This window comes from Sturnus vulgaris, chromosome 25, assembly GCF_052056855.1.
Source record: "Sturnus vulgaris isolate bStuVul1 chromosome 25, bStuVul1.hap1, whole genome shotgun sequence".
Lineage (NCBI taxonomy): Eukaryota > Metazoa > Chordata > Aves > Passeriformes > Sturnidae > Sturnus > Sturnus vulgaris.
The window spans coordinates 2,845,760-2,873,103 of record NC_142267.1 but is presented as its reverse complement, the minus strand read 5'-3'; the positions used below and the strand labels follow the sequence as shown (position 1 = coordinate 2,873,103).

The following is a 27,344-nucleotide window of genomic DNA, read 5'->3' as shown; positions in this document are numbered from 1 at the left end:
CTTTCCTTGGAAACAGTAATTATCTCCTCGTCATTTTTAAAAGCAGTACATTTAATGAAGCAGCTGAAAATGCATGTGCTCTGTAACTGAAAATCATTTCAGGTAAAATGCCTGAGATTTATTTTGTTTGGAATCTGTCTTCCTATAGAGCAAAGCAAGGCAAAAATAAACCTTTCAAGTCATGTGCACGTAATTTTGAAGTGTTTTTTTCATTAAGAATATAATTGCAATACTGAAATAATTACAATACTGAAATTGGGTGTGAAAATGAGACACTGCATTCCAGAAATCTTGAAAAACCTCTTGGGGGAAAAAGGTAGAGCACCTCATGGAAAATGAGAACTTTCCTAAGAATTAATTACTGTAATAGAAGAGAATTCTCCAAGTGCTACGAAGCCAGGAAATCACCTTGTCCTCTTAAAGGCAGCCTTGTCACACATCCTATTTTCCATCTAGACATCAAACCAAGTGATTTCAGCCACGTTGGAAGGGGTTAAATCCCTGAGAAGTCTCCGAGCAGAGCATTTAATTCATTGGGCATTGGGAGCCACCTGCGTGTGAGTGAGGGGGAGAGAGGGAGATTTGGGCAGAGCACTTTGCAAAAGCCATTCCTGGGGAGAGCCTGGAAGGGGATCAGTGCTGGGAACATGAATAAACATTTATTTCTGACTGCCAGAAAACACAAACAGTCCAGTTCCACCCCAGAAACCGCTCGAGGCATCTCTGCAGCTGAAAAACCTCCTCCACAAGAGCCAGGTAAGACACCTTCACCTTTTTACCTGCTTGTGTCTGCAGTGAATGCACCCAGAAACTCAGGGCAGGAGCTGCTGTACTTTTCCTGCATAATAACTCTGATGTCTGGTAGTTTTTAATTCTGAGGGTGCTCCAAAGATGCTCATCTCTAAAGTGAGAGCAAGAGGAGAGTTTTGAAACCACCTAAACTTCGAGGTTTTCCCAATTCTAAACTGTTTGAGCTGTGCCTCTACCAGGATTTATTCCACCACACACAGCTGGCAGCCAACCTGCTCCAAGAAGATATTTCAATGCTGAGCTTTATTTCTTTTCTGCTGGCTGACAGATGACAGGGTTCTGCTGGCTCTCAGAGACAAACCCATTATTTCTGAGCACAATGAGTTCTCCTCTGTGGGCAGCATCCCTGCCACAATAAATCACAGGCTACATCCAGCCATTGTCCTGGAGCCAGGCATCTGCTGATTCACTGGGGAGAGGCTGCTGGGTTGGGCTTTTTTGTTTTAATGTCACCCTATAGCTTCAGATTTTCTTCCTTATTTAAGTTAAAAGTGTGTGCTAATCTCATTTGCTGACATTTTGAGTGGAATAATGGACATTATTCAGGTTTACTAAACTTACCATTTCACACATGCATTATAAATCTTGGTTCAGGTCAGTTTTCCTGTTTAGATTAATTTATATACACAGAAGAAATAGGTCTTTGTATCTGTGGAACCTGAACATTGAAACTCAGATGACAACAGGTAACAGCTCTCTTTCCAGACTCGTGGTTCTTTATTATACTAAAACCAAAAAGGTAAATAATAGAAGAGACTTTTTGCAGTCTTGGAGAAGTTTTGGAGCTGCTTCCCACCCCTCTGCCCCTCACACAGAGCAGCTGATCATTTCTAACCTGCAGTTCACACACAAGTGATTCCAGATCTGGAATTGCACTTCCACTGACACACAGGACTGCCTCAAATAATTTTTTTTTTTTTTTTTTTTGCATAGGCAAAGGATTCAGGGCAAACTACAAGCCCTGACCCTCAGAGGTAAGAGAATTTAAGAGAATTTCCCTCACATCTCACTATGGATATCTATAAGGATGTACCAGATAGAGATGGAGACCTTGTTTCCATGGCAACAACTCTTAAGACAAATCACACTAAAGATGCTGCCACGTCCTGCTTGGCTCAGATTGCTGTAGGACATGGAGCTGTTTTTACATTTGGTGGAGCTGTTTAATTCCTGCAGGAGAACCCCAGAGCTCCAGCTGGGAAATCACTGCCCTACTGCACATCCACTCCCTGGATTTCTGGGAGCAGCAACCATGGGATCATCTATTCAGGTGACCCAAAGAATTCAATCACAGCAATATTGAGACTAAAAACTGTGCAGAAATCGGGCAGGCAACTAAAGTAGGTAGTATATTCTCATATAATAGTATCAGGTGCATATAGATACAATTTTAGGTTCTATATTCTCATGTATTCTCATAAGCACAAAGTTTTTGAGGTTCACATCACCAGTGGCAAAACAAAAAAAATGCACAATCCCTGACAATTTCTGTCTGCAGAATCAATTCCTTCTAAAGGAGGAGTTGAAGGTCAATTTGACATTGTGGCAACTATGACACAGTAATCAAACTTCTGAGCAAGGTAAAAATACCCTTGAATAGTCTCATCCCAGCTCAGTGTCCCAGGTATAGCCGTGGTTATTCCAGACTCTCCAGGGAAAATATGAAGACAAAAATATTCGAGTGCTGTCTCCCAGACAAGTGAGACAGCAGCTCAAATATTTGCTGTCCAGAGCTGGAACCTCTGACCTAAATTCCCCCCAGACTTGAGAATTTTTCCCAAGAAGGAAAGCACTGCATAAAACCCCAGAGCTGCTCCCTCTCTGTGTTCAGTAGCTCTGTGCAGTTTGGGATGCCTTGTGCCTGAGGAAGCACCTTTTGAATAAATATTCACATTTGGGGTCTCTGAGTTCCCAGTAAACACATCCCACAAAGAGGCAGTCATCCAGCTTGGCTGCTCAAGCCCCATCCCTGTAGGATCCAAGGGTAAAAATCCCTGATTTGAGGGTTTTTTTCCAAGCTGTAACTCTGCCACTACGAACTCTTTACACTTTCAAATTCCAGTAACAGGAGAACCGCCTCTGCAAAGTTACAAAGTAAGCAAAAAGGGAAAAATCCTTTCAAAGTGGCCCAACCCAAACAGCAAATGCCTCATTGCTTCATATGTTTTGAGTCTGCATTGCTTTGGGGAGAGAGGATGTTTTCCAAGAACCGAAAACCCCCACTGTTCCTCAGTCTCTGGAAGAAGAAATCCCCAGAGCAGTGTTCACCTTCCCAGGACTGCAAAGAGGAATTAAACTTTTAAAGCTCTTGTGTAAAATAAGGGGCTAATGGACGGTGGAGTGGACCAGCAGATGAGAATTTCTGCAGGCAGCGATTAAATTATGAATAATTTAATTGAATGTGAGATTTAAGGGAAAAGAAATAACGAAGCAACCCCATTCCACTTCACAGCATCGAGTTGTCTTTGCCACAGAGGCTCCAAGGTGAGAGTGAGAAATCAAAGCAGGTCTGTCCCCTTCGGAGCAGTGACCAGAACAGGGACCTTGCTGCACTGTCAGGATGATGGATTGCTCCATTCCAGTGACCACTCCAAGTTGCTCAAGACAATCAAAATTAATGATTCTGCAAATATGTCCTTTACAGTTGCTGGTGTTCCTCACACAGAAAATAAGAGGTTTCTTGTGTTTTGTTGGGTTGTTTGTTTGAGTTGGGTTGGGTTTTGTTTTTTTTTTTCACTTAGCACAGCAGAAGGAATAAAGCTCTTAGATTTTTGGCATCTTGATTCTCCACCTCCAAAATGGGCAAAATAATACCCAGCAGTGTCTTGTAGCCACGGTGTAAGAATAAATACATTAAATCTATGAGAATAACCACAAAAACTCTACAAAAATAACTACATTAAGTCTACAAAAATTGCCACATTAAGTCCTGTGAGGCACCTACTTATTGCAGTTTTATGGATGTCAACCAGGTAGATCCTACTCAGAGTCAGCTACGTTGTAAAGTCAGAGTAAAACTGCCCAGCAACAAGGAAGATTCCTATAAACAGAGGAAACTAATCTTAGCTGCAGAAATTTCTGCAAACAGAAATGAGAGATCACTTAAATCCTAATTAAATGTATAGCTTTGTCCTTGGAAGTGACCCTGCCTTCTGCAGCTCTGTTTCCCATATGGACACCAAGGATCTGCTAAAGCACGTGTGCATTTCACATCCCTGTGTTCTCCTACTCCTCCTCAGCTGTGGGATGAGAATTGCTGCCTTCACACTTGCCAGGAGCCTGAGTTAACATGACTCCGGAAAAAAAAAAAAAAAAAAAAAAATGAAAGGGAAATTCTCCCAGGGTTTGAGGCAAAATGGGAGAGGAGACTTGGGCTCCTGGCAGAAGGAACTGGTGTTCATTGTTCCCCACTCTCGGAACACTGTGTGTCCATTCCCAGCAAACAGCCACAAAGCAATCGCTGCTCTGCCCCCAGCACCTCCTCCTGAACTCACACAAAACTTGGAGTGCAGAGGCACAACCCGAACATTTCTCCGGGGTGAATTCTTGCAGCTGAGATCCCCCAGCTCAGGGGAACACACGCCCAGCCCCAGCAGCTGCTTCTGCCTCCTCCCGGAGCCCGTCCTGGGGCAGGGTGACACAAAACCCCAGGGAAGCCTCACGCCTACCCTGCCCTTGCTTTTAGTGCCTTTCCCAGTTGTTCCCAGGCAGAAATCCATGAAGGGATTGTGCGCATTGCCTGCAACAACCCATAAATCAGCCTGTTCGCTTCTCCCATTCATCCCACCCCAAAGCTGCGGCCGCTCTGGGAAGCCGGAGAGCTCCAGCAGGTTCCCACCTCGCCAGCGGCCAAAACCGGGGGGCATTCCAGGGAAAACAGAATCCCGGGGAACCGGAGGGAGATCGGGAGAAGCCACAGCGGCACAGCCGAATAACCGGGGGCATTCCAGGGATCACAGAATCCCAGGAACCCCGGGAGAAGCTGTAGCAGCACGGCAGAATAACCGGGCGGCTTTCCAGGGATCGCAGAATCCCGGAGAGCTCGGGAGAAGCCACAGCGGCACAGCCGAATAACCGGGTGGGATTCCAGGGACAACAATCCCGGGAAGCTCAGGAGAAGCTGGAGCAGCACGGCTGAATAACCGAGAGGGATTCCAGGGATCACAGAGTCCTAGAAACCCTGGGAGAAGCTGTAGCAGCACGGCGGAATAAGCGGGTGACATTCCAGGGATAACAATCCCGGGAAGCTCGGGAGAAGCCGCAGCGGCGCGGAGCTCCTCCAGCCCATCCCACCCCCTCCTCCCCCGGAGCATCTCCCTGGAGCCGGGAAGGGCTCGGGGCTGAGCTCCCGAGGCTGAGCATGGCTCGGAGAAGCCTGGCAGAGCCTCCCGGAGCTGCCCCGTGTCCCCGGAGCCGCCCGCTGTCCCCGTCCCGCGTCGCCGCTGCCCCCGGAGCCGCTCCAGGGCGCTCGCACCTGGAAGGATCCCAGCCTGGATTCCCTGGCTGTTAGCACAGCCCTGCCCAGCCCCACGGACGGGAATTCTTCACGGCAGAGTGAATACTTTGGGAGAGGGCAGTGGAAGGCGGCAGTTTTGCCCCCCTCCTTCTCTGCCTGGGAGAAAGGAGTTGCCCAACCTGGTCATGAGACTTTTCCATACTTCCCAAAGAGGCTCCTGAAGTTCTGACACTGCACCACGGAGAGCCTGGGGCAGCACAGCCCCCCCGAGAGCACACACGCAGGCACGGGAGATGGAGAATGAGGTTGGCAAATCTGTGGACAATCAAATGGACAAATACATGTAATAATTTGGAAGTTTTCTTTCCTTCTTTGCTTTTATTCCGCTTCCTTTTTTTTTTTCCCCCCTCTCATGCATTTCTTCTCCCTATGCTGATGTAGCCGTGCTGTTAATCCTTTCTCGCCCTCCCCGATTTAGAGTTACAATAATGGGGAAATCAGAAAGTCAAATGGATATTGTGGAAAAATCGACCAAATCTGGGAAGAAGCCCTGGAGCTTTGTGGCCATCGGGCTGGCTGTCCTGCTGCTCCTCATGACTTGTGCTGCCGTCGCCCTGGTGATCCTCTATGCCAGCAGCAGAGGTAAGAACCTGGAAATAATTCTCCCCTTCCCTCTGCAAACAGCAGAAAAAGTCCTTTTTTTTTTTTTTTTTTTTTTCTCAGAGCTAAATGAAAACAAAAATACAGAGAGACCATGAGGTCACCTCTGTGAGGGACTGGGCTCTCTCTGCCTCGCTCCCAGCTTGTGCACAGAGATTATGTTGGCTTTTACTTTAATTTTGAGTTATGCTCTGTAAGATTCAATGCTTTCATTTCATTCCATGCGATTTGTTGAATTCAGAGCTGTTTCGACAAAGCTGATGTGCTGTTTTAGAGGAAAGGTGTGTGTCTGTGTGTGAGAACTGACATTTCCTTATTTTATCCAAGCACAAGCCAAGAATCATTATTGTCAGGGTTTTTAAAGCAACAGCTGCTTTAAAACACTTCTAAAAACAATATCCCTGAAGGAGAAATTGCTTATTATAATTTGAAAACTTAAAAAAAAAAAAAGTAAGAAAGAAAAAAAGAAAAAAAAACACTTGCTGCCGAGGAAAAGGAGAATTTTTAAATATTCCATCAGGCAGTTGGATCTCTAAGTGTGATTTGCTTCAGTGACTTGAATGCAAATATCTTGCCAGAAACCTGACATTGAGCCACGTTATTTTGAAGTGTTTTGCCTAAATATTTTAACTGCAGAGCACACTTGGTAAAACCAAAGTTTTCCCACTGGCACAGCAAGTGCAAAGTCCCACTTCAAAACCCTGTGAAGCATCAAATGCTCGGGAGCAGCTCTGCCTCATGTTTGTCACTTCCATTAAATTCTCTTGGATTGGGAGCTTTGTTAAAACACTGGAGAACAAAATTAAAGTGGGAACAGCAAAACTGGAGCAAGGCTTTGCTGTCTGCTCACACTCTCTGCCTCCCCTGCTGCATTTTCAGCACTTGTGAGTGAAACACTGCACAATCCTGAGCAATAATTCATTTTTTAAAAGCCTTGTTATTGGTCACTCCTTTTGCCACCAGCAGTTCAATACCAGGCAAAATCTTGAGTATTTGGTATTCATAAAGTTCATCAGAAAGTTTATTCAATTAACTCAGGAGATGAGGGGAAAGAAATTCCCCAGAGCCAGGTCCTGGAGGAGTTTTTGTATCAAACATTGAGCTAGGCTGGGTTTTGCTGCCTGCCTGCATAAAGTATTTGAGAAATCTGCCCTACATCATTTGCTGGGTCCAGACAATCCAGAATTCAGGTATTGATAACATTTGCCCAAGTGTTGGTCCCATCCAAATCCAGAGGCAGAGTCTGTGCTCACTACCTGGAAGGCTTATCTGTGAGAAAACAGATCTAAAACCTAAATATTTTCACAGGCTCACATCTGCAATTAAACTTTGCCTGGAAGTGTTCTCCAGGCTGAGCCCCCAGTGCAGGGCTGATGTTGTGCCTGCCCTGTGCTCCTCACACCCCACCAGGTGTGTTCAGCTCTGCCCTGGAGCCACTTTGTGCCTCTGTCCCCATCTGACAGCTCCTCACAGCTGGAGCAGCCACGAGCTTTAGGTAATTCCAGGTGGGAAATGAGATTCCAGGTGGGAAATGAGCAGCAAAAATTTCATCCTCACAGAGCAGTGTCAGCATGCACTGCCTGGCTCAAGAGCTGAGACAATAAGAGCACTTCAGACGTTCCTGCAGCAGAAACATCTTTTTTTTGGTCTTGAAAAGTTTTGTCCCAAAGTCCCCCTCAGCTCTGTTTTGCTGTCACACTTCAGCCCATTCCCAGTGCTCAGCCAAAAGCTTCAAGTCTCAGGTTCCCCAAGGGAAAAGCTCAAAGTTGTGCCACATAAATCCCACAGAACAACAGGAAAAAAGCAATTTGGCTGAGCACCATTCATGTGACACAACCAACAATGATATCCTGGGATTCTTTTATTGCTGATTTCACTGAAATGTTAATTTTGGGATGTGTATGGGATACTAGATTGTTCATTAAAAGCAGATTCAGATTTCTCACTTCACCTTGATACATCCTTGAACAGAATTATACTACCCAAGCTTCTAAAAATAAATTTGTTTAGCTTGTAATTAGGAATTAAATTAGAAAATGAAAGCATTGCTTGTCCTGCATTGCATTCACTTTTTTTTTTTTTAATTTCTAAAGGCATGTTTAGGCTTTGTGGTTCAGGGAGAATATTTTTCTGCTTGTATATATCTTGTAGAAGAGCACTGTGGTGCATGAAATAGGCCTGTGGGCACAGCAATAATTCCTGGAGTTCTGTTAATGCTGACTGGGATTTCTATCTCTATTCCCAGCCAACAAAAACAGTCAAGCTCTCACAGCAGTGCAGTTAGCAGAGTTCTGGACACAATTTGAGGATTTTTGACATCCAAAGAAGTTTTCAGATCTAAAAATCACCCTCATCTAAATAAGCTGAAAGCAAACATGGGAAGAATAAAGCAATATTTGGGTGATGCTAGCAAGGGAAGCAGGGCTGGGTTTGGGTCTGAGCACACCACGCTCTCAATCCTCCCCTCACACCCACAGCCCCATCTCAGCTCCCTCTCAGGATTTACTGAACTCCAAACCTCATCCCACAGCCTGAGGAACATCTCTACCTCTCTGTAGCTGTAACATCAAATCAAAAATCTCTGTATTTGTAACATCAAATCACTCAGCAGCTCCTCCAGCAACTTAGCTCCAAACAACTTCCAGCCTCACCTAATGGCTGCTCCTGTAATTCTGATTATTTCATTGACTTTCTGGCTCCCAAATTGCCTTCTCAGGAGGAAGATTCACTGATATTTTTGTGTCTGCATCCCCAACATTAGGAAGCCCAAGCCCTCTGCTCTCTTCTTAGGCAGGCTCCAAACAAACAGAAACACAAACCAAGCAGCACTTTGTTTTGGGGGTAAATTTTTTTTAAAACCCACCTTTTTCTCCTGCATTTCCTGTGCTGAATGTGATTGTTGTGCACTTAAAAAAAACAGATTTACACGAGCCTGCTGAGCAGGAGCAATGTCTAAACTAAAAACTGAGACAAGGTTGTGGCTGAGCTCTGGCTCCTCTCCTTCACTGGTGCCCAAATGTCCTTTGACGTCAGGAACCTTCATTAACGAGCCAGCTATTCAGGGAAGATGCAGAATTTCAAGAAGTGGCAGCTAACACACAAGTCATGATGACATTTGGGTGGCAAGACTCTCCTCAGTCATAGTCAGATGGAGCTACATGAATGCAGAGCAGTAATGGGGAGTGACAGGCCATGCAGGGCTGCAAAAGGGGCAAATAAACACCCAATTTACTGACTCTCACACAGAATTCTGGCTCAGCCATGATCATAGGTAGGAAATCCTAGGAAAGGTGGAAGAAAACCAAACACTTGTACTCTGCACTCCTTCTGATGGTGCTGACACCTGGCACAGGCAGACAAAGAAAACCTGAATTTGGCAATTCCGTTGTTTGTTGTGAGCAAATTTCTGTTTTAACAGCCACAAGGGCAGCTTGCAGTGCCAACAGCACTTCTGCAGAGGAGATCTGAGAACGGGGAAGGTGCTGAGAGGTAAAAGCTCCCACATGAGTGCCTGGTGACAACTGTGGCTCTAATTGTCTCCATGTGTGCCATCCCCAGCCATCTGTGCTCCTCCAAACGCACAGTGGGGAGACACTAAACACAAGCTGTGTCCTCCAGAGCCCTGCAGAAGGCTTGGCTGGGCTTTTGTTCTCTGAAAAGAAGCTGCAATAAAGCCCTGGAAAAGCAACTTGGGTTTGAAAAGCACCATCCTTCCCAAGGTGAGCTGCTGAAGGGAACTGCAGCCATCCAGAGATCCCTCAGGTCCTTCCTGGCTCCTGCACTGGCCACGAAATGTGACAGGGCTCAGTGGCTCCTTGTGAGGCCAAATTGAGACAATAAAATTCTCTGCAGTGACCTCAGGGGGTCTGAAGCATGTCCCAGCTCTGCCATCTCTCAGGTGAGCAGTTCACCTCTGAGGCAGCATCTGGAGTGCTTAATTTCCCTCATTTTCTTCCATTTGGAGCAGTCCCACAGCTCAGGTCATTTCATTTATCTCCATTAAAGCTTCTGTTGCCTGATCAATTCTCTGATAGCTGCTGCTGTACCAGACTGAAATGGATGTCGAAGCAGGAGCCTCTCTGTCACTGAAACTCAACCTGTCAGCAATGCTTAACCAGGGAGGAAAATAAATAAATACCTGTGTTCCTACTGAAAACTCGGGCTGTTGTTCTAGAAAAGTAATCAAGGAAACAAAAGGCAGAGTTGTTGAGAATTGAGAAGGTGTAGTTTAAGTTCATTTCTAGTTTTTGGAAGGTGCAGATGACAAAGCTCCAGTTGAGTGAGCAAAGATCTGAGGCTGTAAAGCCAAAGAGGGCAGAGTTGGTCATACCCAGAGCCTGTGGCAGGAAAGTACTGAGGAATAAAAGAGCAGAATTGATTGAGAAACAAAGGAGACACTTTTCGAGGTAAACTGAGATCCCTTCCCCAGCCATTTCCCGTGATCTGGTTTTGGGGCAGAGTTTCAGAGCCCTGAGAGTGCCCTCGAATTCCAAACCAGCTCTGGCTCCCCTGCCCATCCTGCTCAGTTACAGCATCACAGTCTGGCCAAGGGAGGGGAGTTCAAGCCTCGTTCAAAGCAGTTGATTCCAGAATTTGAAGTCTCACATTGTCAGGTTATAATGAAGAGAGAAGCTTTGATTTTAAAATAAATTAAATAAATAAATGAAACAAAAAAGGATCCGTTTCAGTCCTGCCTGGTCCCTGGGAAACAATGAGAGACACACAAAATTCTTGTAGTACAATTATTCCTCACATTGCTCTTTGCTATTGCTCCTTTCCTTTTGCCCTTAAACTACTCATTTATTTTCCTCCAAGTATTTTATTTTTCCCCTTGGAGATACCCTGGGCTTTTAGGTTTGATTTTGCCCATTGTTTAATAATGAGAGAGTTTAATAAACTTCAAAAACTGGGCTTAGCTTCATCTAGCACACAAAAAAATCCCAACAAATGCTGAAACAAACATTAAAAAAAAAATAAATAAAAAGGACTATCTCTGTGCAGCTCCCCATTGTTCCACATATTTTGCTCCTCCCCTGTTCAGGTTGCCAGACACCAGCCAGGGTAGGACACAGTTTTTTCTCATGCAGATGTGCTCCCACCCAGCAGACCACGCTCAGCTGAACCCTGAACATTCCCCAGCACAGTGGGGGCTTTTTATGTTGCTTCTACTGATGAACTTCAAAGCCCTCTTTTCTCCCCCACTGTTTTATTTCTCTCAGAATTACTGTAATCTTGTTTGCTCTCATGTAAAGCACTTACTTGCATTGAAAGCATTTTTTTCTAGTAACTCTTTTCTGCAAACAAGGATAAAAACAAAGCTTAAAAATGGCTAAATCTGCTGGAAAGTACCAAGATTTTGTTTTTCAGAGTGGAACCATATAGTTGCCTATTTGATATAACAGGCATCACTTATTTGATATAAGTGGGTAGTAAACCAAGACATGCAGTTTCTCAAATGGGAAATTAAACCAGCAGAATGAATTTCCTTCTCCCAGGGCCAATATCAGGCTGGGGGCTCAGATCCCTCCCACTGCAGCTCTGCAGGGAACAGCACATGGGAGGGTCCTGACACCTGCCCAGCATCACAAGAGCATTCACTTAAACACTCAGCATCAAAAATAATGTGTGCACTGGATTTTGGGGGATCTTCTACACTGGGAGAACCTCACAAACCAAGACTAAGCACTCAAAAATAGAAAATGAATGGCCAAGAACAGGACTTCAGTGGCCTTGTCCATGCTTAACTCAAGGCAGAACAAATCTGAACACAGCTCCACAATCTCCTTACTCCTACACTATTCCATCAGCCCTGAAAATTCCAGATTAGGGACAACCTCTCAGATGAGCAGCAAGGACCAACCCTAAAGGCCACATGAAACTGTGGCCAAACAGGTCTGTGACAGGCTGCCCCTCCCCAGCACACAAACACCTGAGAAATAAAAGTCTTTTCTTTTCCTAGATGTGATCCTGGTGACTCAAAGCAGTGTGGCAGCAGGAACCCAGCTCTGGGCTTTTTGCCCCCTGTTTAAACCTCTCAGTCTCAGTGACTTTGAAGATGCTCAGAGCATCTTAACAGATTGTCTAAAAAAGGATCCCATACTTTCAGACTGTGGAGGCAGTTAGCAGGTAGAAAAGATGGTCTTATTCTCCTTCCAGGAGAGATAAAACTCACTGTCAAGACTTGTAATGCTGCTGCCAATAAATTTTCCTCAAAAAATCCCCAGATTTCTTCACAGTTGTCATCTGATGTCTTTGACTGACACCAACATTCACTTGCCTGCTCTCAAACCAAGCAGATCTGTCACTGAGATTGGGCTCTGGTGAATGACTTTGGGAGCAATTTCCTTCCAAAAACAAGTAATTCCATCTGCTTTCCTCTCCTCTCCTCTCCCTGCAGGCTCCCACTATGGCACCAACTCGGGCAACATCTGTACCACCCCTGGGTGTGTGACAGCAGGTAAAGGGGTTATTGTCAATTACTGCTGCAGAGGGAAGGCTTTATGTGATGTTATTGAACCTGAATAAGAGATAATTCAGGGTTTAAGGCTGCAGTAGAAGAAAATTAATGACATTTCCCCTTGGGTAAAGAATATCATTCATAAGTAGCAGAGGAAAATTGCCAGTGTGGCCAAGAGCTCTGGCTCTGAGCCACAAGGCCATGGACTGACCAACACAATCTGTATCTATAAGCGTAATAAAATTCCCTTTAGACTGAGTTTTCTCTCTCATGGGGTATTTACCTTCTTTTTTTTGGTATCTACACCTCGAGAGAGCTGAGACTCCAGCACAAATGTTCCCAGTAGCCCCCTGGAAGCACTGGTTTCATGGGCAGTGCCTAAACTGGAGCCCAGGGGAGCACTGGGCACTGTTCCCTGCAAGGCTTCGTGCTCTGGGCCAACACTTCTGCCATTCAGATCCATTTTTAAGCAGAAAACAGGATTCCTCAAGTCATGATATGTGGGAGTGAGCCTTAACAAGCAGCTCCTTGAGAGCCTTCACTAGTCCCAGAGATTCCTGGGCAGTGTGCAGAATTCATCTCTCCACTTTTGCTGCCCAGCTGCCAGGATAATCCAGAACATGGACCCCACAGCTGACCCGTGCAAGGATTTCTACCAGTACGCCTGCGGGGGCTGGCTGAGCCGGCACGTCATCCCAGAGACCAGCTCCAGATACAGCATCTTTGACATCCTCAGAGACGAGCTGGAGATCATCCTCAAAGGTAGGGCTGAGGCTGCTCCATCCCCAGGCACCTCTGCTCATTCCAGACTGCACATCACACGGAGAAATAAACTTGCAGAGAAGTGTTGATTGGGATTTGTTTTCTCTCCTGTCCTTTAATCTCTACATCTCTTACTACACCCATTCTGTGGGAACATCCTGTTCCCACTAAAAATTAGCCAGAGGTGATTGGGTACTAACTCCAAAAGGAGCAGGACAAGCTGTTTGCAGGTCCTTCCTCTTGACACTTTTTTCATTAATAGCATGAAGAGCTCTCTAGTTTGACAGTAATTGCAGCCTACGAGTGCTTCTCACAGCCCTGAATCCTCAGGGATTTCTGTAAAATGATCAAAGCTCTCCAGGGCAAAAACCTCATGGCAATGGTTTCTTCCCCAGGTGTGCTGGAGACTTCAGATCAAGGGGACAGAGAAGCATTTCAGAAAGCTAAAATCCTTTACAAGTCCTGCATGAATGAGAGTGAGTGTCCTCTTGTTCCATCGATTCCCCTGTTCAAAACAAGATGTACAGAAAATCCAAAGTCCTGCTAAGCAAAATCCAGCCAATATCTGTCTAATCCATGTGGCTGTGCCTGGAAATTGAATCTTCAGATGGATGAAAATGCCTTGGTAGTACATGAAACATCAATATAACCATTTGGGATGTGGAAAGGATGGATGTTGGGTACCCACACTGGTGTGGATGCAAAGCCTTTCCTTCAGGAGGCACAAACCTGGCCCAGCTCATTTTTCCCAAACCAATCCAGTCCAAATCAGCACTGGAGCCACAGAAGTATTTTCATTCCTTTTCTGAAGACTAATATAGAATGGAATCATGATATCTCTTATTTTTTTGCTATGCCACATTCAGTTGCAAATTTAAGCTGGTAGGTCCATTACTTATTTTTCCTAATTTTATTTTTGTATGAAAACAATGCAGAATTTGTCTTTCCTCCCTCAGGTCTTATAGAGCAACGAGATTCCCTGCCTCTGCTGGAGGCCTTGAGGATGGTTGGAGATTGGCCAGTGGCTTCTGCAGACTGGAGTAAGACCAGAGGTAATGCTGGGGCTGGAAGGGTTCACTCAGAATTATTTACTGACTCAGGGAGGCCACTGTCACCAAATTAAATCCTCCATTTTCAGTTTCTCTTCCCAAACAGAAGTCAGGGGTATCACACATTTAACATTCATTGATCTATTTAAAGAGATCTCCAGAATTCCAGCAGCCAGCTTATGAACTGTACAACTTCAATCAATCTGCCACAGATTGACAAAATATTTTCCCTTTTATCTCCCAGAGCCAAGCTGGAGCATGGAGGAAAACCTTTCCATAATGAACTCCAGGTTTAACAAACGTGTCCTCATTGACATGTTCGTGTGGAATGATGACCGGGATTCCAGCAGACACATCATTTATGTAAGAAAAAAATGACAGGGAATTATTTATATGCCAGAATCATAATGGATAATTATTTACAGTGCAGACAGATAAGCTTCCCACAGAACAATAGTGGTAAAATGTAGGCAACAGTTCTGTACCCCGAGTGTCAGATCTGTCTCAAAGACATATTGGGAAATGTTTTATGGCAGCATAATTTTTGTTTCAGTTAAAGAAAAAAGAATCAATGGAATTTTGTTGATTTACAGCATTTAAGGACTGCAAACTCTTGTGACATACAAAAATGATGATGAGGTTTAATATATAGTGGAAACCATGGGTTTAAAATACATAAAGAGTATTTCAGACTTTGTTCATGAATGGTTGTGCAAGAAGTCCAGCCCTAAAGTCAAGCAACAGAGAAAAGTTACACTTTTTCTTGGATCTCCATGATTACTGAAATATTTTACTTTATAACCCACACTAAATCCACCCTGTCCTTACCTGGAAACCCAGAGTTGCATCTTCCACCTCACCCCAGATCCAGGAGAGCCCAAATTCTCTGGGTGTTTGGCAGTAGTGTGGCACACACAGCATTTCCTGCTGCCCTTCAAGGATTCCTTGGGACAACCCCAGTTCCTGCTCACCACTAACCACAGAAATGCATTTTCCTTCAGATTGACCAGCCAAGTTTGGGAATGCCATCCAGGGACTACTACTTTAATGGGGGTAACTATCAAAGAGTAAGTATCCCTTCTATTGATTTACTCTGTGCCACTAAAACAAATTTATTCCTTATCCCTGTGCTTCCAAAAACCCCAAAACGTGAATCTTCACTCTATGCAACAATCAGAATTAGACTGTGACATTCATTACTACATTTTTTCCTAATTAAACCAACATTTTGTAAAGTTTACAAAAGGACTGAACAACTGTATAAATATCAAGCCTCCTCAGAACTGGCCAACTCATGAAGAAGGTTATGGGAAAATAAAATCATGTTTTATAGCTTAGACAGTCTCTCATTTTGAAGGACAGCTTCACATTTTCAGTGCAGAGCTTGTATCTTATTCTGAATCCCTGATGCTCAGCAAGTAAGAATCTGCTGCCATTTACTCTCCCCTTCCCCCAAAATTACATGAAAATGTGAGAGATTATTTTCTAGCTGCTTTCCTCTGCCAATGCTCAGGGCAAAAACACTGATTCTGCAAAAACACTGTTTCTGTAAATACACACAAAGCTGTTGCAAACAGAGCCAGACAATTTGTCTGTTTCCAAGATGAAAATACTGCTTTAGTACATTTTATTTTCCTCAATTATGCCTTGCTAACAAAGGGTATTTGCAGCCCAACATCAAACCAATTTTCCTAACAAGAATGGAAGGGAATACAGAGGGATGACAATCAGCATTTGAGACTCTTTTGTCTCGTGGTTGTAAAGGCAGATGAAAACATCAGTGGGAAGAGTTTTCTTCTCACTTCAGTGTATTTGACTACACTTTATATAGAATATCTAAAATACAGCCTTGGCAGGTTTATAGGGAATTGTCCCCACACCTTCTGGGCACCTTTAGGAGCTGCCAGCTCCTGGGACAAAGAATCTCCTGGAAACTGGGAAATGTGGAGAGCTGCTGACCCAGGAATCTCCCCTGCAAGTGTCACCTCCACAACAGCACTCACAGCAGAAGAGAGGGATATTTATGCATTGGGGCATGAAGGTCAGATATAGATTGACTTGGAGGAAGTAGGAAATCAGGTACAGTGCAGAGACAATCCTAAATTAGTGAAAGTAAACCAGTTTTGCTCAATACAGCTTTAATTTGAAGGCACAAAGCAGGGGGGCTGAGGCTGTGCTTTTAATCCTAATGACCAAGGAGGAGACACAACCCCTTTTTATTTGTATTTACCAGCTCGCTGCCCCCAGACAATGAGCCCAACTCTGATGACCCAAACTCCCCCTGTGCTTAGTCCAGCATCTTTTGGCAAAACTCCTTCTGAGGCCTGGGGGAGTCTGGCCTGATTAAGGCTCAGCATTCAGCCTAAAACCACAAATCATCATCTGTAAGTGCCCAGACTCAATTTCACCACAGTCACTGTGTTTATCTGGCTTCCAGGGTCTACAGAGGAAGAAAAGTATGTGAGAAGAACAGGTAGCATCAAGTTTTCCTGTATCAGGGACCAGCACTCTCTCAGCAGTCAAATGCCTTTTCAAGGCCCATTCTGAGGCATAAATCAGTCAGAGCCTCCCATCAGGAATAAAGGAAAGGTGTCACTGGGAACTGTCTGAAAACAGAGCTTTTCTTTCAGACACTAAAACCAGACCTGAGAAGATTTATGGTATTACTTTCAGAGAACTCAAACCTTCCCTGTTCACCCTGGAATTTTGGATCACTGTTCCCATAGTGTAACTCAAAGCACAGTGCCTCCTCTTTGCCCAAGCAGTAATTCTAACTCAGAATGCCAGGATTGGATGGCACAGAGAAGCAGAAAGTGTGTTTTGAGGCTGGCAAGTACCCTGTAAGGTATTCATGACAAAGAGAATGCTTTGCTGAATGAGAAATATGAAGATGAACTATAGAAACAGTGAAGAGAGACTGGTTACAAGGGCCTGGAGTGACAGTGCAAGAGGGAATGGGTTCAAACTGACAGAGGGCAGGGTTAGAGGGGATATTGGGAAGAAATTCTTCCCTGTGAGGGTGGGCAGGCCCTGGCACAGGGTACCCAGAGCAGCTGTGGCTGCCCCTGGATCCCTGGGAAGTGTCCAGGGCCAGGTTGGACAGGGCTTGGAGCCACCTGGGATAGTGGAAGGTGTCCCTGCCATGGCAGGGGGTGGCACTGGATGGGGTTTAAGGTCCTTCCAAGCCCAACCATTCTGGGATTCTATGAAATGATGGACAGCAAACCTTTCCTACACGTTCTGTGTCTGAGTGCAGGTGAGAGAAGCTTATCTGCAGTTCATGATCACCATCGCCAAAATGATCCGGGAGGACAAGAACGTGTCCAAAGACGATTCCTTTGTCCAAGAGGAAATGACAAAGGTCATGGAGTTTGAAACAGAGATTGCAAATGTGAGTAGAGAGATCAAGAACTCCTCAGGAAGCTGTGGGGGGCAAGGGGTGAGGGGGAAGAGTCGCTTGCTGGTTTGTGCTGCAATTCTCAACGCAGCAGAAAATCCACAGCACAGAAAAAGTGGGGGAAGAAGAGTTTTTATGTCATGAGCCAGCCCAAAAATCAGAGCCTCTGTGTCTCTAATTCTGCCTGCTGTGTACACTGCTGCTGTGCTGCTCCAGCCTTATTTCTATTTGGAACTCTTCTAAAGCAGGATAATTCACCTTCTGCTAGCCATGCACTGGGACAACATCAGGGCAGGCCCCCTTGCATCCTTAATAACCTGCAGCTCCCTAAAAATCCCCCAGAGGAGGCTTCCATTCTAAAAAGGACAGAAAGAAACCCTTGGCTCAATATATCCCTGAAACGTTTTTGAATAGGGGAGACTCAGGTTCCTGTACTGAATTTTTGGAAGCAGCACTGGGGACAACCAAATCATTTTCCTTTTCCCAAACAAACTGATTAATCTGAATATTATTGGAGTGTGTATGTGTGCACCTGCATGTGATTTCAGCCATTGATATTTCTGTCAGTTGATTGCAGTAATAACCTTGTGAATGTCTTCAGGCCACGACCCCAGCAGAGGAAAGGCACGATGTGACCTTGTTGTACAACAAAATGACCTTAGCAGAGCTGCAGGAAAAGTTTGCATTCAATGTAAGTGTTTCATGAGCAGTCTCATACTTCAGCTCTCTTAATTCCATGCCAGTTGGAAATGGCTTTGTGAATTTATCAGTGCTTCAACAAAGAGGTATAAAATTATTCCCATTCCTAATTTTGTCTTCAGAATCTCTTTAATAGCTTTGTCCTATTGAACAGCTGCATTCAAGGTCATAAGACTGTCAAAAGTCCATTTAATCATCCAACATTGGAATGTCTCTCTGTCTGCCTAGGAATTTAACTGGACCTTCTTCATCCAACGTGTCATGTCTTCAGTAAGTGTTCAGGTGGAGCCGGAGGAAGAGGTGGTTGTGTATGGGATGCCATATCTGCAAGAGCTGAAAGCAATTATCTCCAAGTACTCAGCCAGGTAAAGAAACTGCAGCAAAGGTAGGACAAAAGTCACAGAAGGATTGCTGAAATGTCAATTATGGCAAGCCCTTGCTAGTTCTGAGCTTCTGAGGAAAAATGACACCCCTGTAAAATACAGGAAATGCCTCTGGAGGTTTCAAAGTCCAAATATTGCAGTACAAGGTGTCTCATTTGCTGCTTGTTTAGAAAAGGTTAAATGGGAAGAAAAAGTACATGACAGGCTTAGCTCTTGTTACATTCTAGAGAGAAGAAAAAAAAAGAAATTAATCCCAGAACAGATATGACAGCCCAGTCCTCAGGCTGGATGACTCTGCAGTTAAATGAGATGCTGCAAAACCCAGGACTGGCAGCAATGATTTCCTCCCTTGTCTGCATCCAAAACTGAGACTCCCCTCTGACTTCCTGCACTAGTGCTGGTTTTTACAGGGGATTAAGCTCAGCTTTGCTTTCCCACACAGCACCATCCAGAACTATCTCATCTGGCGGCTGGTGATCGACCGGGTCAGCAGCTTGAGCCGGCGCTTCAAGGACGCTCGGGCCAGCTACAGGAAGGTATTTCCTCTGTCCATAAAGAGGAGAGCACAACTCCCACCAAATCCAACAGCACAATAACCCTGTCAGGGGCTTGGAAAGAGACAAACTTTAAGTTCCCTCCCAGCCCAAACTATTCTAGATTGTGTGATTATATCACGGAATCCTCAGACAAGCCCAGTCCCAGCTTGGGTTTGCTTTGGGTTGAGCTTTGGGTTAAGCTTTGGGTTAAGCTTTGGGTTAAGCTTTGGGTTAATTTGGGCAATGAGCTGCAGGGGCAGGGTTAATGCTGGGCTCTGCTGCAGGCCCTGTACGGGACCACGCTGGAGGAGGCGCGCTGGAGGGAGTGCGTGAGTTACGTCAACAACAACATGGAGAACGCGGTGGGAGCCATGTATGTCCGGGAGACTTTTGCTGGTGAGAGCAAGAGGATGGTATGTAGTTTACCCTTCATACTACTGTACATCCACAATGCCCACAGTGCCTGTTCCCTCTGGTGTCAGCTCCCTGGTTTTTGCCTGGGAGAGTTATCCACCAGTCAAGGTGCAAGGATTCATTTGTGATGCTCTTTTAGAAGCTCAGTACTATGGTTTAGAGCACAGAATTTGGAGACATCACCTTCCAGCAGGAAGCTTTTCATCCCTCCTCAGCTGTGCCTGGGAATAGGGCATGTGAATGATGAGTGTCTCCCTGGCTCTCTTTCAGGTCCGAGATTTAATAGAGAAGATCCGTGAAGTGTTTGTGGAGACTTTGGATGAGTTACAGTGGATGGATGAGGCATCCAAGGAGAAAGCTCGTGAGAAGGTCAGAGATAACAAGAGACTTCAGTATCCCCTTTTGAACATTGAATATTTGGAATTTTGTAGTATCACCATTTCCAGTTTCTCCACAAACAAGAGGAAAAGAGGACATTATTATCCTGTTACATTGTCCTTTCCTTTCAATCCTTTTGTTAGCCCACATCAATAAAAATGCCAGCTGGATACAATGCAATTCCCCCCCAAAAAACACTTCCAACTTTTAATTGACCTCAGGACCATCAGCACCATTCCAAAGGCAAGAAAAAACCCCAAACATTCAACTATTCTTTGTATCTAAACTTTGGTAAAAACAACCCAACAACAACATGCCAACAAAAACCACAATTAAGAGAAACATTCAACTGTTTTCTTCCAGGCAATGGCAATCAAAGAACAGATTGGCTACCCAGATTATATTTTAGAAGATCAGAACGAGAAACTGGACCTGGAATATGCCAATGTAAGTGGTTTATGCATATCTCACTAAATACCTCAAAATAAACACCTGCATTTGCTTTCTTGTCACTGCAATGTTTGTACCTGTGCAACTGCCCTTTCCAAGGATATTAAAATGAACATATTAATAAATAACTGGTGCAAAGAACCAACTATTTAGTGAAACAATGCAACCAAAACATTTTTTAGAGGACATTCAGTGGGACAAGCAGTTCCTCTTCCTGCTCAGCTGACCAATGTACTTGGATCCCTGTTTGTGTAGTTAAACTTCAGTGAACACAACTACTTTGAAAACATCTTGGAAAACCTGCAAGCTGGAGCCCAAAAGAGCCTGAAAAAGCTTCGGGAGAGAGTTGACCAAGATATGTGAGTTTCCAGACAGAGTCACAGACACAACCTAAATTCTGGGTTAATGGTGGGGGTGTTTAATTCATGCTGTGGTTACCTGGGAATGCCCGTGGCTGACATAGTCAAGGAATTAACAACTCTAACGTAAAGTGAAAAATGCTTTTCCCCTTGAATGTTGTATGCTTGGGATGAAAGCTGCCCATAAAGAAGCCACCAGGTATTTCCTGGTATCAGGAATTCTTTACAGCTGGGATCAATACATCCTTTTTCCTACATTAATTCTTTCTTGATCCAATCTCCTTATAAGGATTTTCCTTCTTGTTACCAGGTTCTTCCTTCTCCTAACAAGGAAATTATATTCCTTTATATATCCAAATATACATTCCTGGTAATATATATATTATGTATATCTAGCATACATATATTACATATATTAGCTATATATATAAAATATATATGTAACATATATCTAATAGATACATATCTAATATATATATGTTACATATACGTGTGTATATATAAATATAAACATATATATGTATATATGTATAGACATATATGAATAAATAATCCCTGAAAGGATTCTATCCTTACAATCCTTTCCTATATACCTTGCATTTTTTAAACCAGAATTAAATTTCAAAAATGTCTGGGAGGGGAAAAACCATCATGACTAACTGTGTGCAACATTTATTTTTAGATGGATAATTGGAGCTGCAGTGGTCAATGCATTCTATTCCCCTAACAGGAACCAGATAGGTAGGTTTAAACACTTTTAACCAGCTCATTTTATCCACACAATAGTGCAGAGGCAAAGCTGCCTGTGCCCATCCAGGAATTCTGGGCAGGGCTGCCAGGCTGCTCAGCTCAAGCACTTTGTTGATGAATATTCAGCTCTCCCTCCTTGGCAGGTGTAGTTTATACCCTGCCACTGGTTTATAGCCAGCCTTGGGTTTGAAAGCCTTGGACAGCACCAGTGCCAGCCCCCAGAGAATGCCCCAGGGCTGCTCCTGCTTCTGTTCCTACATTCTGATAGCACATGGGGCAGCCCTGTGCATGTGGCACTGGAATTACACTGCTAAGAGCCACCCCAGGCTGCAGAAACTGCCTCTGCTCCCTGAGCATCAGCAGGGTGAGCTCTGCAGAGCTGCTGGGCTGCCCTTCCTCATTCTTAGCACAGGAGAACTTCAGAGCCTGCCTGGCTCCCTGTGCTCCCTGAGCTCAGACCTCATGCAGGAGCTCAGGTTAGAACTACTGAGTCTCTGCTGAATTCTGAGCACCCCAAGCAGGATGGATGATAGATAATTCCATCCAGAAATGCTTATTCAAATTCTCAGACTGCCAGGAAGATCTGCTACTCAACTACTGATACCACAGAAGGACAAATGTCTGGGGTTTTTAGGCCAGGGAGTAACTGCATCCTGCTCCCAGGGCAAAGGCCAGGAGTGGAAACAGCCCCATCTACCAACAGTCACAACAGAAAACTTCTATAACTGCTAAATGCAGAAACATCCAAATTGCTGATAATTTAGCCCTCTGACCTCACCCAAAATCTGTTTTCCTTTGTGCAGCTTCCACTCACCCCCATCCTGCAGGTACAACATCATCAGGACTTTCAGCCACAGCAGGGCCCTCCTGGGGGCTTCACTGGTGGCCAAACTCAGCTGCCAGTTTATCCCCAGTGGTTTTATACAGATTGGAATCAGCTTTCCAGGCAGGGAACTCGAGTCTTGAAGCCACCTAGCTCCTCTCCAGCTTTGTCCTTATAAATCATACAAAAGTAACTCATTTCAGCAACTTGGAGATTAATATGCCTGTGTAAAAATCCAAGCACAACCACCCACAATAGTGTGTATGGCAGTTAAATTCTATTTCTTCATGTCTCTAGCTTGAGAAAACAATTTTCCACACTGCTCTGTCTAAGTCCAGTCTGGCTTATGCATTTCTCCACAAAATTGTATGGATAAAACCTGTGTAGCCAAAAGGGTTTTGTCTCTGAATTAACTACTTGCAATATAATTTCAATATCTCCCTTCATGGGAAATATCTCATTAGAGTGAATTACTGCCAGTCTGAATTCCTCTAGAAGCATTTATGCTTTTCAGCTTGTGTAGAAGGGGTGAAAAGCAAATCCCATGGTTTGGGAAAAGGTTTTTGCCAGCAGTCTGAGGCAGAACAGATCTCATGTTGCCCCCCTCAAGTGGCATCAAGTGCCCTTGGTGGTCTCTAGGAATGACATCTACAGCAGATGATTTCTAACTTCTCCTTAACCCAAATAAAGCAATAAAACCTCCATTAGTTCCCCAATAAAATGGCTCTGGCACACAAACTGTGCTGTCTCCAAAGGATAGCTCCTAAACATTCTGTTCTTGACTCACTGCAGCAAACATTATGGACCAAATTAGGCTAAGCTTAATGTAAATGTTGCTTGGGTCTCAAATAGGGAGATATTGTAGCTGCAGATGTGCTAAATTAAACCTTTATTAACTTGTCATTTTCCATTTATCGAGAGAGAAACGATTTCAAATCAGGCATGAGCTTGTTTCTAATCATTTTATATTTGCTGTTCCTTCCTGACCCAAGCACAAAATCTGTCTGCCAAAGATGCAAAAACAAAACCACCTTACAGCATTTCCCTCTTTCTCTCTGTCTTTGCAGTTTTTCCTGCTGGGATTCTCCAGCCCCCCTTCTTCAGCAAACACCAGCCCCAGGCCCTGAACTTTGGAGGGATTGGGATGGTTATTGGCCATGAGATCACTCATGGATTCGATGACAACGGTGAGGAGATGACTGAAAAAACTTTATTATTTCAGCTAAAACTCGTGGCAAGGCAGGAATTGAAGTGCACTGAGACTGAAGATCCCTGCACAGTCACATCCAGCTCAGCAGCAAAAGGAGCACACTGGGAACACCCTGTGGAAGATTTTGCAGGGAATGTTTCCTGCAAATGTTAAAAACAAATTGAAGCAATGACAATTCTCAGGAAAAAAATGTTGCTTTTACAGCATCATCATTTCAGAAACACAAAGCAAACAGATCCAAGAGCTCCTGAATACAGTGAAATCTGTGAATAACAGTTTTGGCATAGAACAAATGTTAGTAGTGTCTTGAAATCCCAGGAAACTTTGTTTTTCAACACAAATGCTTAAATAAATTGACTTTTTTAACTTTCTCAAATGCTATATAAAAGAATTTGGGGGAAAAGCTCACTTCTGACTCTATAAGTCAGGAGTTTCTTCCACATGGGTTTTCTTCAGGCTGTTTTTTTTTCATGCTCATTAAGTTTGTGCTGATGTCACATAAACACACAACACAGCCTCAGAGACTGAGTTCTAGGGCAAAGAAAACCCTTGTTCTAGCCAGAGACCCAAGAACACAAACTCCAGGACTGCAATTCCAGCTTTTAATTCTCTAGAAACCTCAGTTCTGTCTTGTGGCCACACAGAACCAGCACCTCAGACACCTCAGAGGTGAGGGAAGGTTTTGTTACACGATATCTGCAAAATCCACTTGGAAATAAAACCAAGCCTTGGGGCTATACCCGAAGTCAGGGCTGTTGACTGAACAGGAAATCAAGGAATAACAGAGACCACAATTCCATTGCCTTGTGACAAAGAGAATAAACTGTGCCCAAAATATTTATGCGCATCTAAATTTAAGGAGGAAAAGGAAGGGAGTGCAGCTCCAGCATCCCAGGTGCTACACTGGAAGAATGGCAGCTTTAAAATCTTGCTTAAAACTTTCTTTTTATCTCTGGGTTTTCCTGCAGGTAGGAATTTTGACAAAGATGGGAATATGCTGGACTGGTGGAGCAATTTCTCAGCGCTGCATTTCAAGGAGCAGTCCCTGTGCATGGTGCACCAGTATGGGAACTACACCTGGGAGCTGGCTGGGGGACAGAATGTGAGTAACAACCATGGCCACAGCTCTGGGTTTGTACAAATAATGACTTTAACAGGAGATCCCTATGGGGGATCAGCACAAAACTGGGGACACTGGTGTGGCCCAGAAAGTCCAGGGTCTGTGTGCAGTGATGTTCTGTGCAGCAGCAGCCCAAGCTCTGTCCTTATTGTATTTGTGTGTGCTCTGTTCCAGTCTAGAGCTCCTACCCTGTGATTTGTTTAATTTCATTCTCTCCTTTCTTGTCCCAGCACAAAGTCACAGCTTCCCTTTGCTCCAGGCATGTCAGGCTGTGGTATAACTGACCCGTGGTTCTTAGAGTTGCTGATTTTACTGACAATCGAGTAAATAAATGATTATTTTTACAGGTCAGTGGCATAAGCACATTAGGAGAAAATATCGCAGATAACGGAGGAGTCCGACAGGCTTATAAGGTAATCCTCAAACAGCCTGTGAGTTAACTTTACCGGGAATCCAGCAATGGGGGGACCTATTCTGTGCTAAAAAAATTGACAATTAACATGTTATTAGCATATTCCAAAAGCTAAAGCCTCAGTTGTACATCTGGAAGCTCATGGTACCCATGGCTTGATGCCATTCTTGCAGCCAGGAGCAGCCCAAAGGTGGAGCTCAGGTGTGAGCAGGGAATGTTCTTCCCTACAAAGAACCCTGACAGATGTCACAGTAAAACCTTTTCTCTTTGGTGTTTTGAGTATGGCGTTACGGGTGTTTACAGAACACCCTGAATTTTCAGACGTCTAAATTCCATCCCTAAGGGACACCATTGCAATTAATTACTGCATTAGGATTGTTCTAAAAGTCATCACAGACGTGGAGGAGCTGTGTGGGGTGACACAAACTTCCTGCACACAGAATCCATGGATGGTCTGTGGTGCTGGATCTCTTTCTACTCTCAGCTCTCCCTTTTGTTCCGTGCTTTGGGACTGTCTCAGCACCTGAGAGGCTGCAGAAATGGAATGTTGGGAATTAACCAGTGTGAGGGCACATTAACTTGTCTCCATCATGTCAATATACCTAAAAAAAGCAAATTGGCCAATTAATGTGTAACAGTAACAGGTAATAGATTTAACATTGAGCAAGGTTGTTATCTGCTATTTAATGAGCAGTTACCTGAAGAGAGAAATATCATCACTATAGAGAAGCAGAGGAGATTTAACACTTTATTTCCACATACAAATTCCTGTAGAAAGAGTCCATAAAGTCAATAGTGCTTATGCTGACTGCTTTTTCATAAAATTCCTTGCACTGTTTGTATTAGAGAGAAAAAATTTATACAAATTCAGAAGGGAAACACGCTGGTTAATGCATGTGGTGTCTAAAATCCCTCCTCCCAAAGCAAGATTCAAAATCCACCTCCTGCTGCTCCTCTGAGTTGATCTGTGATCATTTCCAGGCCTACTTGAAGTGGCTGGAACGGGAAGGGAAGGAGCCAAAGCTGCCTGGACTGAACCTGTCCCACAAACAGCTTTTCTTCCTCAACTTTGCCCAGGTGAGAACACACAGGGTTGTACCTCAGGCCATTGGACTTTGCTGGAGGAAACACTTGGGGGAAATCAAGGGCAGATAAATCTGTGCCAGAGCACCAGATCTTGATCTAAGATAAAACAAAATGTTATTAGTAAATAATTGCATCTATTCTGCCTCTCCATAAAACATACCCTAATGATATCATAGCAAACTGGGATGGTTCTTAGAAAAGCCACTGAGAGGGTGAATTCCCTTTAACGCTGACCCACTAATGATGAATCTCCCTGTCCAGGTTTGGTGTGGCTCCTACAGACCAGAATATGCCAGTCAGTCCATAAAGACAGACGTTCACAGCCCTCTGAAGTACAGGTGGGTTTTACTCATTTACTAACTCACAACTCACCTCATTCAACCCCTTGCACCACGGCAGCACAGAAGGAGGCTCTGATAACACACAAGATAACTCCTGAGAGATTTCCAGATTTTCTCCCATGGCTTGTATGACACTGCTGGAGAGCATGTACCTGGTCTGGTGAATCTGCCAATCCCTAGGGAATGGAGGAGGACCAAACCCACTCTGTTCTGCCATTTCATTGCTCATATTACCAATATTTCCTAAAGCATCCCATATTCTGAACTGCAATCAAGTTCTGAGGCTCCAAACCACTTTCTGTTCCCCAGAACAGCAATTTCCATGTAAATGAGTCCCTTCTCTTTGTTTAGGGTGATGGGCTCGTTGCAGAACTTTGAAGCCTTCTCCGAGGTGTTCCACTGTAAGAAGGGCACGGCCATGCACCCCGCAGGGAAGTGCCGGGTGTGGTAACCAAGGATGGGACACTTTGGTGACACCACAAACAGCTGGTGGCAGGGATGTGCCCGGTGTCCTGCTGCTCAGCACAGCCAGGGCTGCCGGGGCAGCTGCTGCAGTGAGCCAAGGAAGCACTGAGCTCTCCCAGTGCCACTGGGGAGCACACAGGGATCCCGGGGATCCCGGGGATGGATCCCAGGGATGGATCCCGGGACTGCGGGCTGTGCCAGAGGCCACGCTGTGTTCCCGGGCACAACGACTGTTTCCAATGACATCCTGACTGTTACTAGGACACTGCATCAGGGTTACAAGGACTAATTCTTACACGAAAAAAAAAAAAAAAAAAAAAAAAACAA

The 27,344-nt window shown here is 44.5% G+C and overlaps 1 protein-coding gene across 3 annotated transcripts; it reads left to right on the top strand.

Moving 5' to 3' along the window:
- The first annotated feature begins 615 nt into the window (after positions 1-615).
- Positions 616-27,344, top strand: MMEL1 (membrane metalloendopeptidase like 1). 3 transcript variants are annotated; one of them, XM_088178641.1, is made up of 23 exons: positions 616-756; positions 5,745-5,908; positions 12,324-12,383; positions 12,984-13,145; positions 13,541-13,621; positions 14,102-14,197; positions 14,439-14,557; positions 15,196-15,261; positions 17,451-17,585; positions 18,193-18,282; positions 18,519-18,655; positions 19,116-19,209; positions 19,494-19,622; positions 19,894-19,992; positions 20,365-20,448; positions 20,707-20,810; positions 21,493-21,551; positions 23,451-23,570; positions 24,562-24,695; positions 25,061-25,126; positions 26,107-26,202; positions 26,473-26,549; positions 26,904-27,344. In XM_088178641.1, the coding sequence occupies exons 2-23, from the start codon at positions 5,755-5,757 to the stop codon at positions 27,001-27,003; spliced, it is 2,262 nt and encodes a 753-aa protein (XP_088034767.1). In that variant the 5' UTR covers positions 616-756; positions 5,745-5,754; the 3' UTR covers positions 27,004-27,344. The 3 variants fall into 3 exon arrangements, with proteins under 3 accessions (XP_088034767.1, XP_014739463.1, XP_088034766.1); XM_014883977.2 differs by lacking the exon at positions 616-756 and adding an exon at positions 5,378-5,609; XM_088178640.1 differs by lacking the exon at positions 616-756 and adding an exon at positions 5,439-5,571.

Bases quoted from the DNA above. Each gene is read 5' to 3' on its own strand.
- MMEL1 (XM_014883977.2), top strand. From the start codon at position 5,560: ATGGAGAATGAGGTTGGCAAATCTGTGGACAATCAAATGGACAAATAC. The intron at 18,283-18,518 runs GTAAGTGTTTCA...CTGTCTGCCTAG, and splicing joins AGGAAAAGTTTGCATTCAAT to GAATTTAACTGGACCTTCTT. The intron at 18,656-19,115 runs GTAAAGAAACTG...TTTCCCACACAG, and splicing joins ATCTCCAAGTACTCAGCCAG to CACCATCCAGAACTATCTCA.